The following is a 12,736-nucleotide window of genomic DNA, read 5'->3' as shown; positions in this document are numbered from 1 at the left end:
TTATAGAAAAAATGTTTTTAAAAGAAAAAAAAGCCTCTGCCGATCAGGCAACTCAGCTGGGATCGTCAGAGGCTTTTAAAAGCATTTTTTCTACAACCTCTTCCGCCAAAGAGGTTGTAGAAAAAATGCTGTTAAAAGCCTCTGATGATGCCATCTGAGCCGCGCGATCATCAGAGGCTTTTTTTTTACTTTTAAAAGCATTTTTTTGGCCAAAGAGGTTGTAGAAAAAATGCTTTAAAAATAAAAGCCTCTGATGATTGACACGGCTCAGCTGGGCATGGTGGGGGGGCAGTGATGTTTGCTACCGGTTCTCCGAACCACCTGCTGCCATCGCTACCGTATCAGGCGATCCGGTCCGAACCGGGAGCATTTCACCCCTGCTTTCTGGCCATCTGCCCCTCCACCCCCCGCGCTCGGATGGGTTTTGGTGAAGTCCAAAGTAAGGGAAACTCAGTGAGCAGCTGTTGTGAGGGTCTTGGGATGCTTTCTCGCCATGAGATAAAATGTGGCCCTGGAAATATTCAAGCCCCCCATTTTCTCAGCGCAGGTGTTGTTCCAGTGGAGGGAGGCCGCTGCGCTGCAGGCCGATAGCCGAGAAAAGGTGGCTGTGGCTGTGAAGGATGCCCAGAGGCACTTGCAGACAGGTGAGGGGGAAGTGATTCTTTGGAGGAATTCTTTCAGCCTTGGCACCTTTTTGGCAGCCATGCCCTCTCCCCCACTTGCCAGTGATAGAGGGGTAGCAGTGCCCATCACTTCCCATCCAGCAATGAGCTTAAAGCCCATCATTATTACAGGGCAGTTTTTCTCCTGTGGGGGAAGGGCAGGATGTGGTGGCCGAAGGCAGAGCTGCTTGAACATCTCTCGATACCCCTGCAGGACGAGAGTCGCTTCTCCATTTCAGTCCAGCTGGAATTTGGGGCTGGGTCAGGAGTCTGTGGAGATTCTCCCTCATGGTTGCCCCCAAGGTGCTTTTCCAAAAGACAACTGGACTTTCTTAGTTTGCTTGTCATCCGGGGAGCTGAAGAACTTCAGTAGAACTGAAGAAGCTTCTTGGATGAGAAGCGAAACATTTTAAAGGAAAACAATCAAGAAAGTCCAGTTGCCTTTTGGAAAAGCACCTTTGGAACACAGTTGCTGTGTTGGCCTAGTAGGAGACACCCCAGGAATAAAACATCTGCCTTCAGTGATGGTTGTCATAGAGGTCATTCTGCTGCTTGCTCCGCATTGCATCTTTTGCCAGCTTGACATCGGCAACTGTGGGAGGGGGAGAGATTGGGGGGGTTGAGGGTTGGGTTTGAAGCAGAGCCGGCCCTGACTGTGGGGAGCACCAGTCAAGCACAAGGTCAGCCAAAGGAATGTGGAGGTGAGAAAGACGCAAACAAACAATGGGGGGGGGAGTGGGGGAGGGTGGCCAGGGGAAAAGGGGAAAGTTAATTGCATTGTTTTCCCGCCAAGCCAACAAATTCTGCCCATCTCACCTGTAAGCGCTTTGTTCTCACAAAGTCTACTCTTGGCAAAAGAAATGAGCCAGGAGTCTTTTTTTCTTTACTAGTTAAACTAAGGGGGGTGGATGACATGAGGCAGAATTGACACAGCTTGCTAAACTGATGCTTGATTCTCAGGCCCAGGAATCCTTTGCAAGCCCATTCCAAGGAGCGGAGGCTGCTCTGGGGTTTGGCTTGTGGAGGGAAGGACTGGCTCACCAGCCCCCACTTGCTCTTCCTTTCCCCCATATCTAAGTTGGCAGTGGGGTGATACCAGCTGGGCACAGGGCAGAGTCCTGGAAGTGGCCACCACAGCCTTTGCACTCTGTGTCTAGTGCAGGGGGGTCCAACTTGACAACTTTAAGACTTACAGATGTCAACTCCCAGAGCTGACTGGAGAATCCTTGAAGCTGAAATCCACAAGCCTTAAAATAGCCAAGGTTGGACACTCCTGGTCTAGCAACCTTCCCAGCCAAGAGGTGGTGAGGGGCCGGGGGCTGTCACAGCAGCTGAGTCCTCCTTCCTCCCCACAGGGAGGCTGCGGGGGCTGTTTCTCCGCTGGAGGGAGGCCACTGCCAGCTCTTCCCAGCAGAGGGGGCAGCTCACCGTGGCAGCCGAGCACCACCGGAGGCAGCTGCTCAGCCGGTGCCTGGAGAGGTGGAAGCAAGATCATCTCAGCCGCCTCAGGGTCATGGTGAGATCTCCCAGGAGGAGATTCCCTCTTTTGGGGAGGGGAGGCGTAGGTGAGGGGTCCTTTCTGGTCAAGTGTGGCCTTTCCACTGGGTTAGGGTTTTGGGTTCCACCGGAGGGATCTATTTGGGGGTGCTGGGAGGGAATGAAGCTGGGATTACCGTCTGCATTTGGGAAAAGCAGCTGCAGCAGGCAGAAGCAGCCCTCGTCCCCCTCCAGGAGGGAAGGGGGCTTCAGGTGGTGCTTTCCCCCCTGTAGCTCCTGCAGAGGCAAGGGGAGCAGCTGCTGGCCCGGAGACTTTCTGCAGCCGCCTTTGCCTCCTGGAAGGTGCAGGTGAGCTTGGGCACATGGCACCCACTTTGGCCCCCGGCCCCCTTCCAAGCAGGGCAGGAAGAGGCTGAGGCTGGCCAGGAGTGGAGGTTCCCTGGGGTGAGGAGAGAGGGCACCTTCCCCTTTGGTCTTGCAGCCACTGTAGGGCTCCTTTTGTGGATGCCGGCTGTCAGCGTGGCCATTCAGTCCTCTCTCTGCGCCTACAGCTGGCGGACAGACGGCGAGAACAGCAGCAGACCATGCGGGCCCTCTGGCACTGGTCCCGGACCCTCCAGCGGAAGGTCAGTCTTGGCCCTGTGGGTACCCATCCCCAGCTCCCTCAGCTTGGGACTGCTGACTGTGGAGCCCCCCAGTGCCCACCCTCCCGTCTCCTCTTTCCAGCACCATTTGTGGTTCTGAGAGGCTGTGCAAAGGAGGTGGGTGTGCATTGGGCATTGTGTTTCAGACGTCCCTGTGTTGCTTTTCCAAAAGGCAAGTGGACTTTCTTGGTGTTTTTCTTTGAAAATGTTTCGCTCCTCATGCAAGAAGCTTCTCCAGTTCTGAAGAAGCTTCTTGGATGAGAATAGAATAGAGTTGGAAGGGACCATGTAGGTCATCTAGTCCAACCCCAACCCCCCCCCCCCCAAGCAGGAGACCCTACACCATTTCTGACCGATGGCAGTCCAGTCTCTTCTTGAAAGCCTCCAGTGATGAAGCTCCCACAACTTCTGAAGGCAACTTCTGTTCCATCGGTTGATTGTTCTCACTGTCAGGAAATTCCTCCTTATTTCTACATTGAATCTCTCCTTGAACAGTTTCCATCCATTGTTCCTTGTCTGGCCTTCAGGTGCTTTGGGAAATAGCTTGACCCCCTCCTCTCTGTGGGAGCCCCTCAAATATTGGAAGACTGCTACTGTGTCTCCCTTGGTCCTTCTCTTCACTAGACTAGCCAGGCCCACTCCCTGCAACCGTTCTTCATTTGTTTTAGTCTCCAGTCCCTTCATCATCACAAATGGTTGTAATTATGCTATGCTATCTACATCAAAGAAGAAATCCAGATAAAGAAAATGGCGAAAAAAAATTGGAATAGGAAACAGAAGATAAACCTTTTAAAAAAATCAAAAAGCAAGTAAACAAACATTAAAGCATCTACATTCTATCCAGTTCTAAATGTAAAAGAAAAAAGCAGGATATTGAAATGATGTAACTATTTGGTCAGTTTCCATTTTGTTGATTACCATCTATTGTGAATTTTGCAAAAAAATTTTCAAGTTCTGTATTGTCAGGTTTTTAATCGTTTAATGTAGCATACTCTTCATTGAGAGTTTTTCCTACTGGATGATCCAGCAAGGTTGACATCGCTGACCCACATTTATCAGGATGCCAAACAGATAAAGAGTCTTGCAACACCCTGTTATGAAACCCCAGGAAGCAGCCTCCGTAATCTTCTCACCCGCGTCCCTTTTAAAACCTGAGCATCGGTGTTCAACAGGTGATAGCAACACGTACAAAGGTCACATCCTATCCAATGTTGTGGAGTAGCAATTCCGCAGTCAATGAGTAAAGGAGGCCAAAGGTAAAGAGAAGAGTTTATGCAGCAACAGTTGTTGGAGATAGAGGCAGGGCTGTCCAGGCAGCCTAGAACTGGACTCTGTTTCTCCGTGGTTTAGCCTGTGATGTTGCTTACCTGCCTCTTGCACCCACGAAGGCCCTTGGCTCCCTGGAAGGGCTTTTGAAACACACCTCTCACTTCTTCAGCCTCTTAACAGAGTAACAGAGTTGGAAGGGACTTTGTAGGTCATCTAGTCCAACCCTTCAGCCAAGCAGGAGACCCTGCCTACACCATTTCTGACAATTGCAGTCCAGTCTCTTCTTGAAAGCTTCCAGTAATGAAGCTCCCACAACTTCTGAACGCAACTTCTGTTCCATGGGTGGATTGCTATGTCAGAAAATTTCTTCTTATTTCCAGGTTGAATCTCTTCTTGTTCAGTTTCAATCCATTATTCCTTGTCTGGCCTTCAGGTGCTTTGGAAAATAGCTTGACCCCCTCCTCTCTTTGGCAGCCCCTCAAATATTGGAAGACTGCTATCATGTCTCCCCTGGTCCTTCTCTTCACTCGATTAGCCAGGCCCAGTTCCTGCAACCGTTCATTGTATGTTTGAGCCTCCAGTCCCCTCATCATCCTGGTTGCTCTTCTCTGCACTCTTTCTAGAGTCTCAACATCTTTCTTATAGTGTGGTGACCAAAACTGGATGCAGTACTCTAGGTGTGGCCTTACTAAGGCTTTATAGAGTGGTCTTAGTACCTCCTGTGATCTTGATTGTATACCTCTGCCTCAAACGTCTTGACTTGAGTTTCCATCTCTAAGTGACTTCTCTGCTTTTCTCCCTCCAGAGTCTTCAAAATTAGAGGGATGGGAAGCTAGCAGGGGGTAACTGTTCTTCAGAACCAGATTCTGTCCAGTGTAGGAACTGCCAGGTTCTTCATTTCTAGAGTTGTCCCATCTGGTTTCCTCGTGGCCGTCACTTTCTGCTCTCAGCGCACAGTCAAGCTGTCTGATGGCGCATCCGGCATTTCTGAAAGATTTATCCCTCCCTGCCCACTAGCTGCATCTCTCTCTCTCATATGAAGAGGAATGCCATTGTAAGCACGGTCCCTAAGGACCCCCAGAGCAAAGACCTGATTGCGCTCCATGGCAAAGGGCACAGGGTAACTCCCACTCGTTGCACAGGCTGGCCAGGGTGTTTTCCCCAGCCAGCGGGGCCCTCAGCGCTTCCTCTCAGCCTCTCTTGGGGGCACCGGAAAGCGAGTGAGGGGGATGCCGCTCTCCAGGCTGCCCCGCTTTACCTTGGCTGCAGGTGCTGAGCGCCTGGGGCGGCTTCGTGCAGGAGCAGCTGCGGAAGAAGGGACGGATGGCACGGGCGGCCGAGAGCTACCAGGTGGAGCTGCTGCGCGAGGGCATCTGCCGCATCCTGAGATACGTGGCCGCCATGAAGCAGCGCCGAGGGTGCTTGCAAGCCCAGCATCAGCTGCAGGTGAAGCCGGAGCCCGGCTGGCAAGCGCGTCTCTCACTCCCACGACAGTGCCAGGGGATTTGGGTGTGGGGCCCTGCCCAGGCTGATGATGGCTGGAGGGGGGGGGGCTCTGCTTGGGGCAGGCTTTTCATTCCTGGGTGGGGTTCGGGGTCTGGGACCAGAGTGCGAGACCAGCCCCTCCTGCTCTGTGCTTGCAGGCTGCCTGTCAGCGTCACCACTTGGTCTACCGCTGTGCCATGACGTGGAAGCAGAAGGCTCTTTCCCGGAAGCCCAGCCTGGCACTTTCAGGCGCTCCTGCCAAAAAGCACGTGACTTTTGAAGTGCCAAGGCTGGGCCATGCCCCTCCTGGCGTTCCCAGGGGACAGGCCAACTTTCCCGGTGTGCCAAGGGACTACCAAGCTGCTGGAGATTCCATCCTCACAGATTTGTGAGTCAGAAATCGCAGATGCGGTCGTGTGGATGAATATGCGCCCCCATCTTTTTTCTTCCATGCTGAACCCTCGGGGCCCTTCTCATCACAGCTCTGGTTTGCCAGCACCTTCCTAAATTGCACTGCCCAGAACTGGACCCCGGATGCTCCCTGCCCCATCCCTATTGTAGACGGGAGAGGAGCTGGGCCTTCCCTTAGTTGGGACCCCGTACTTTGGTTGATGCTGCCAAGGACTGGATTTTTCTGCAGCTGCATCACGCACTTGGCTCTGACTTGGCTCGCAATGTTTCCCCTGCAAAGAAGGAGCAAGAGAAGAGCTGATGTCTGCAACTTCCCGTGCCCAGAGCCTCGGAACCCCTTTCTCCAGCTTTCACTCTCTCTGAGAGGGGAGGGGTGCCCCATCTTGAGGCCTCCTGGGTGCCCTGCTTGAACCATCTGCCATGAATCGTTGGGCTGGCGGTGGGCCTCAAGGCTGCAGCTCAGAGGAGGCAGAAGGGCTGTTTGGCAATAAGGTGGCCCTTGGGAGTTGGTTTCCTCCACCGCCTTTTCCTTTTCTCCTGGCCACCCGACGGCCTTTTTGCCCCCCTCCCCCCCATAGTCCTGGATAAAGGGCCTGGGGGATGGAGGAGGAGAGCTTGGGCAACCCATCAGCTTGTGCAAAACCACTTTGCATGTGTCCTGCTGGTGAGCAGCTGCCCTGGGGATGCCAAGCAAATTTATTTATTTTATTTATTTATTTTATTTTATTTCTATACCGCCCTTCTCCTGCAGGACTCAGGGCGGTGTACAGCCAAGATAAAACATTGCATATAAAATTTAAAAACAATTTAAAAACAACTAAATAATTTCAGCCCAAGATATTAAAAACCACCCAAATAAAACCGAATTCAATTAAAACTGAGAGGATGGGATCAAGCCAGCCCGGCTAGATGGAATAGGTGTGTTTTCAGGGCCCGACGAAAAGTCCGGAGGTCTGATATTGTGCGTATCTCAGGGGGTAGGTCATTCCAGAGGGCGGGTGCTGCCACAGAGAAGGCTCTCCCCCTGGGGGTCGCCAGCCAACACTGTCTGGCCGACGGCACCCTGAAGAGGCCCTCTCTGTGCGAGCGAACCGGTCGATGGGAGGCTATTGGCGGCAGAAGGCGGTCTCGCAGATACCCCGGCCCTAAGCCATGGAGCGCTTTAAAGGTGGTTACCAACACATTGAAGCGCACCCGGAAGACAATAGGAAGCCAGTGCAGCTCGCGCAGGAGAGGTGTCATATGTGAGCGCCCCGTCGCTCTCATAATCCCCCACGCGGCCGCATTCTGGACTAACTGTAGCCTCCGAGTGCACCCCAAGGGGAGCCCCATGTAGAGAGCATTGCAGTAGTCCAGGCAGGAAGTGACGAGTGCTTGAGTGACCATGCGTAGGGAGTCCCGATCCAGAAAGGGGCGCAACTGGCGTATCAGGCGAACCTGATAAAAAGCCCCCCTGGCCACGGCCGTCATGTGCTCTTCTAAAGACAGCTGTGTGTCCAGGAGGACGCCTAAGTTGCGAGCCCTCTCTGTGGGGGCCAGTGATTCGCCCCCAATAGCCAGCGATGGCACCAGCTGGCTATATTGGGACGCCGGAAGCCACAGCCACTCGGTCTTGGAAGGGTTGAGTCGGAGCCCCTAATAGCACTGTACTCCTGCCCACAGGTACGCAGCTCGCCAGGTGAGGCTGCAGCCTCGTAGACCTGATTTCCTGATACCATTTCCTGAGAAAAGGGGACTACCGCATGCAGGGAAGTGGTAAGTGGACAACAAGGTCAGGTTTCTGGCCCTCATGAGTTAGTCTCTTTTCTGTAATTCTTGTTGGGCCTGCCTACACATTGATTTGGGTCCAAAGTTCAGATGCAGGCAAACATTCGGGCATCCCAGTCAAAATGTATGTTTCAGGGAACTGCAAAGAGATGGTAATGGTACGTGGAAAAGACCTCGGCAGACGGGGTGAAGAAAATTGAACAATCAGATAAGGGAGGACACTGCCCACACCTGCATAACGGGCAGAGAAAGCGGCTTGCCAGGGACCCTCCCTAACTTCTCACGTGGCAAAGGAGAGGCCTCAGGAGGCTGTACTTTCAGACTTGCAAAATTCTGTTAATGCAGCCTTAACGGTAGAGTAGAATTAGCTCATCTGGTTTAATTTCCTGTCTGGTCTACCTGGTCAGAGTGACTCTGACTCACCATCCCAAGGTCAGCCTCCCAATTGGAGCTCTGATCATGATCAGTATCGTAGCCAAATTCAGCCATGCAGATAAATTTGTTCCAACCTTCCAAGTTGCAGAATCCCAGCTTCCTCTTTAGATAAGCCACTTTATGATGGTTGAATTAGAACCTGTTAAATAATAACCCACGAACAAATAACGATCAGTTGTGCTGCATCACTCCTTTCAGGGACCAACATCCCTGGCCGATTTCCAAGGAGGGTTTGTCACTGGACAGAAGGCCCCCTGCCAGCACTAGCCGTGGCCAAGGGAAGTGGACAGTTATCAGCATAGACCTCTGTGTGTATGTGTGTGTGCTGTTTTGGGTGTGATGGCTTTGCTTCCAGCTGTGGTAAAAAGACCTTGGAAAGGCAGAGGCATACATGGATAAACGTTTAGGAAGAGCACTGAGTATTTATACAAAAACTAGCAAATATTTCTCCCCCCTCCGCAGGCTGGAAAGCTCAGCTGGTTTTGCTCAGCCAATGGCAGCAGGCCCCTTCTTGCTTGTCCCCTCCAGCATCGACCCTCCAGCGTCCCCTTTCAGTGGCTCCGGTTACTCTTCTGGTTCCTTTCCCAAATCTGGGCCACTGGCCCCCAGGAGTCCTTGGCTTCACGGCCCCACCGGTGCTGCCCCAGAGCTACAGCCGCCCTCCTCCTTCATGCTGGGGATGAAGAGGACGAGTGTCAAGACGGTGAGCATCTGAACGTAGCATCTCCCACTCTGCTACTTCCCCAGGCCTCTTGGGGGGGGGGGAGTGGATCGGGGTCTGGGTTGTGGCGTTCCACGATCCAGAGGCTGATGGCCAAGGCACTCAATCCAGGGGCCCTCCTGGGGGCTTCAGGTGGGACCAGCGAGCCCAGCTCAGAGCTACAGGTGTGAGGGTCTCCTTTGCCTTCCCCAGCCTTCCCTCAGCCCTCCGGCTGCAGCCCCTGGCAAAGAGAAGCCAGCCGTGGTCTCGAGGGGGCCTTTGCTGGTACCCGAAGATTTTACAAGAAGAAGGAGTCCTTCTCTTTGCAGAAAAGCAGGTAATGCTGGAATTCTGAGACACCTTCAGAAGAAATGTTTTCCTTCCCTGCTTCATAGAAGGGAGGTGTGGCAAATAAAGGGGAAACCTTTGACCGAGATAGACCAGAATCCTTAAATAAGCAAAGAGGGTTGAAACATTCCTTAAGTCCTGAGAGGCAGGATAGAGTTTGGAAGCGACTCGGGCAAATGCCTCCCTGATTCACCAGGAGGGGCACTAAAGCCAATCAGGCTTCATGAGCCATTGGTCTGATCTTGACATCAGCACAATGGGTATAGGATCTGAAGGTGGAGGATGTTATGGTTAGTCCGTTGTGCCATAATTGTCCTCAGGTTTGCATGAGGCTCACCAGCACATGATGGTCCAGATGGATTTCTAAGGGGTTGGGAAGCTTCTCAATATGGAAATCAGTTCAGCTGAGTCTCTGGTGCATGGAGGCCAGGCTGCTTGGCATCCAAGCTGCTGCTGTCATCTGCAGGTTCTGGAGAGTTCCTTGGTTGAGGAACCCCAGGAGATGGAGCAGCAGAAGGGGCTAGAGACGTTCTTGACCACATAAAGTACATACCCCACAAAAAAGGCATACGCCACGATGCAGCTTTTCCCTTTTCCCACTCTTACTACATTGAGCAAAGAATGCCTGATTAGCCATTAGCTCCTCTCTTCTGGGAGGTGAAACTCGAGAGCTACCGGAGGGCTGCCTTGAGATGTTTGTGCAATGTATTGCTGATAAAAAAAATTGCACAAATTTGCTCAGGCCTGGACTCTGGACAATGCCTGATGAAATGAGGAAGCTTCCTTGGGATTCTTTGTGGTTTGGTGATTCTGAGCAAGCAGTCTGCAGAATGGGCCCAGCCACCTGTGGGCTGGATCTGTGCCCAACCTGGCTTCTACTTGAGTGAAGGAAGATTTAGGAAAATTGTCGGTGCTTAAAAGGGCAGTTTCAGTGGTTGGTGCCAGAGTGCCTCTCATCCTGCTCTTAAATACGTCCATGAAAACACCGAGTGGAGTCATTAGCCCGTTTGGAGTGAAATATTTGTAATGTGCTAGTGATGCCCAGTTAGCCGGAATTGCTGGGAAATCTTGACCTGGTGCCTGGAAGGTGTGTGGGAATGGGTGGAAACAATTGGGTGAATCCTGGCAAGGCAAAGGTTGTGCTTGTCCCAAAATTGTCTGGTCTTTTGTCCCCTTGTAGTTCTGGATGGAACTGTGCTCCCCCAAAGTAGGCCTGTGACACGGAGATAATCCTGGTCTCCTGGCTACCCTTAAGAGAGCCACCTGGAAGCCACAGCCAGGGGACAGCACCAGCCTCAACTCCACCTGGCAGTAGTTACCCAGGGCCTTAGCACTTCTAGGCTGGGCTACTGCAGAGTGCTGTATGTGGGGGCCATTTGGAAACTGCAGTCAAAAGAGAACAGCCCCCCCCCCCAATTCATGAAAGAGAACCATTAAGCGTAGCACCAAAGTTGCAGGAGCTGCGTTAATTGCCAGTAAGCTTCCAAGACCCATAGATGGCTTGGCACCTGGGTACCTCCAGGCACAGATTTGCATTTTCTGAGACCACGTGAGAGACTGAGGAAGAACAGGGATGGGAAGGGAATAGGATTGGACAGATACAACAGAACAGATGATGTCTCTGTCAGTGTTCGTCCGATGGAGTTTCTTGGGCCAGAATGGAACCCTCACTGGTGGTTTTGAGGTGAGCGGTCAAGAGGAGATTGTTCTGGAGAGCATCTGGGGCTTGATGTCACCAAGTTCTCATCCTGGGGGAACGGCTGTTTTAACTGCATTTGGGGAGGGGGATTGTTGGATTGTGTGTAAACCACTAACTTCCATGTGGAATCAGCAGGATGCAAATCTTATGATTAGCTCCTTTCCCAAACATGCTTTTCATCCCCCCCTTTTAGAAAAATGCCATTTCATGTGTCAGGGGATGTCAACCCAATCCAGTCTATTTAAGAAAGAAAGCAGCAGAAATTCTGAAATGTTTTGAAAATAGGCATTTGATGCTTCATAAGCACGGCAAGAACTTGACTTTTGCAAAAGAAAATCTGTGAATTTGGGGGTGTCAGCCATTTAGCCTTTCAAGTAAAAGATTGGGTTGATCTTGGTATGTGGAACAATCTGATCGTCCCGGCAGCTCCTCTCATACCTGCTAAACCAGACTGGGAAAGAGATTAGTCTGCACAAATTTTGCCAAGTTCCAGAGATAATTTCTAGAAGGAAAGTGGGATGGGAAAAACGTTCCAAACGCTAAGCAAGTTACTGGTTTTTGTTTTAGAAACCAAGCAAGGAAAGACTGAAATTCAGCAGCTGGAGGATGAGCTCCAACTTATTGGGCAAAAGATGCAGTATTACTACAGCCAGCAGCAGGAACTGAAGTGGGTACCAAAAACGCCTTTCTGTCCCAATTCAGGGGTCGGTTTCTGCTTTGCAGCTTGTAGAAGAGTCTGAACCGGAAGAATCGCTCGGCTGTGGAGGATGGTCAGGAAGACCTCCTCCTCCTCCCTAGCACTGGTGACGTTACCTAGTTTGGATAATGAAACATCTGCATCAAAGCAACCAAGCTCAAAGCACCTCAGACCTCCTTCTGTAGAGCTGGGAGGCTGGATGGATGCTGCCCTGCTTTGCACGGCCTGCTGTCCTCTCCTTGCCCCTTCAGAGGTGCCGAGAGCATCTGCTGGAAAGCAGTGCTCTGGGGAGAGTGCAGGGCCTGGGTGGGGGCAAGCCGGGGCTCTTTGACTGCGGGGGAGAGGGGCTGTGGTTCTCCCACCAAGGAAGGATTCAACCCAGCCTGATCTGCCAGGGTCAATGAAGAGTCAACCTCTCTTCTCTCTCGTTTCCTGTGAGGTGGCATTGAAATGGGGCTGGTTGTCACCCAGTTTCCTTGTGAAGCCAAGTTGGTGGTGGATGGGAGTCATTCTCCAGGTGGATATGGAAGGCAGTGGCTGTGTGTGTGTGGTGGCTGCCTAGTGGTCAGAGCAGATTGGAAACCAAGACCTATTTGAAGAAGGATGGGCCTGTTCTGTCCGTGGAGGCCCAGGAGCCTCTTGGATAGTCAAGTGTTTGTTTTGGAAGAGGTTTTGCCATCTAGCTTCCTTGTGTTTTCTATTTATTTCTTTTACTCTTTCTAATTAATGGCTTGTAAGAGCAGAGTTGATGTGAGCTGTGGGCAGAAATCCTTTGCCTGTTGCATCAGTTGCTTCTCTGTAAGAACAGTGAACTCTTTTCATTTGTCTTTTAGGTTTTACCAGCGACAAGAACGGCTTCTTTGCAAGTGGCTGGAATTGAGAGGAGTTGGGGAACCCACCGATGCGCAGGAAATCCGTGAGAAGCTGGGCCAGGTATCAACTTGAGGCCTCTGGGGTCACTGACAGACAGGACAGCATCAGACAGGCCAGAGCCAAGTGCTGCAACATTTCAGCTTCTTCAAGATGAGCGGAAACGAGCCTTGCAACCCCCCCCCCCCAGATACTTTCTGGCTTTGGCAGGTTCCTAGTTCCTTTCTTGTCCTGTAGTTGTAGGACTGAGCA

General features: G+C 51.9%; 1 protein-coding gene across 3 annotated transcripts in view; it reads left to right on the top strand.

The window, feature by feature from the left end:
* SFI1 (SFI1 centrin binding protein) overlaps positions 1–12,736 on the top strand; it is a 35,854-nt gene that overhangs the window by 21,581 nt on the left and 1,537 nt on the right. Inside the window, exons 22-32 of one of the 3 annotated variants that reach the window (XM_070950307.1) lie at positions 548–644; positions 2,018–2,178; positions 2,433–2,507; positions 2,711–2,785; positions 5,342–5,518; positions 5,716–5,945; positions 7,631–7,723; positions 8,699–8,873; positions 9,084–9,207; positions 11,485–11,584; positions 12,448–12,547. In XM_070950307.1, the coding sequence (XP_070806408.1) occupies positions 548–644; positions 2,018–2,178; positions 2,433–2,507; positions 2,711–2,785; positions 5,342–5,518; positions 5,716–5,945; positions 7,631–7,723; positions 8,699–8,873; positions 9,084–9,207; positions 11,485–11,584; positions 12,448–12,547 (1,407 nt within the window). Of the gene's footprint in view, positions 1–547; positions 645–2,017; positions 2,179–2,432; positions 2,508–2,710; positions 2,786–5,341; positions 5,519–5,715; positions 5,946–7,630; positions 7,724–8,632; positions 8,874–9,083; positions 9,208–11,484; positions 11,585–12,447; positions 12,548–12,736 lie in introns of all 3 variants that reach the window. The other 2 variants (XM_070950305.1, XM_070950308.1) reach the window with 2 other exon arrangements.

The sequence above is a fragment of the Pituophis catenifer genome, unplaced genomic scaffold, assembly GCF_029215685.1.
Source record: "Pituophis catenifer annectens isolate HBS135680 unplaced genomic scaffold, rPitCat1.0.hap2 SCAF_10, whole genome shotgun sequence".
NCBI classification, from domain to species: Eukaryota; Metazoa; Chordata; class Lepidosauria; order Squamata; family Colubridae; genus Pituophis; species Pituophis catenifer.
The sequence above is the reverse complement of the archived record's forward strand: the minus strand, read 5'-3'. Positions and strand labels throughout refer to the sequence as shown.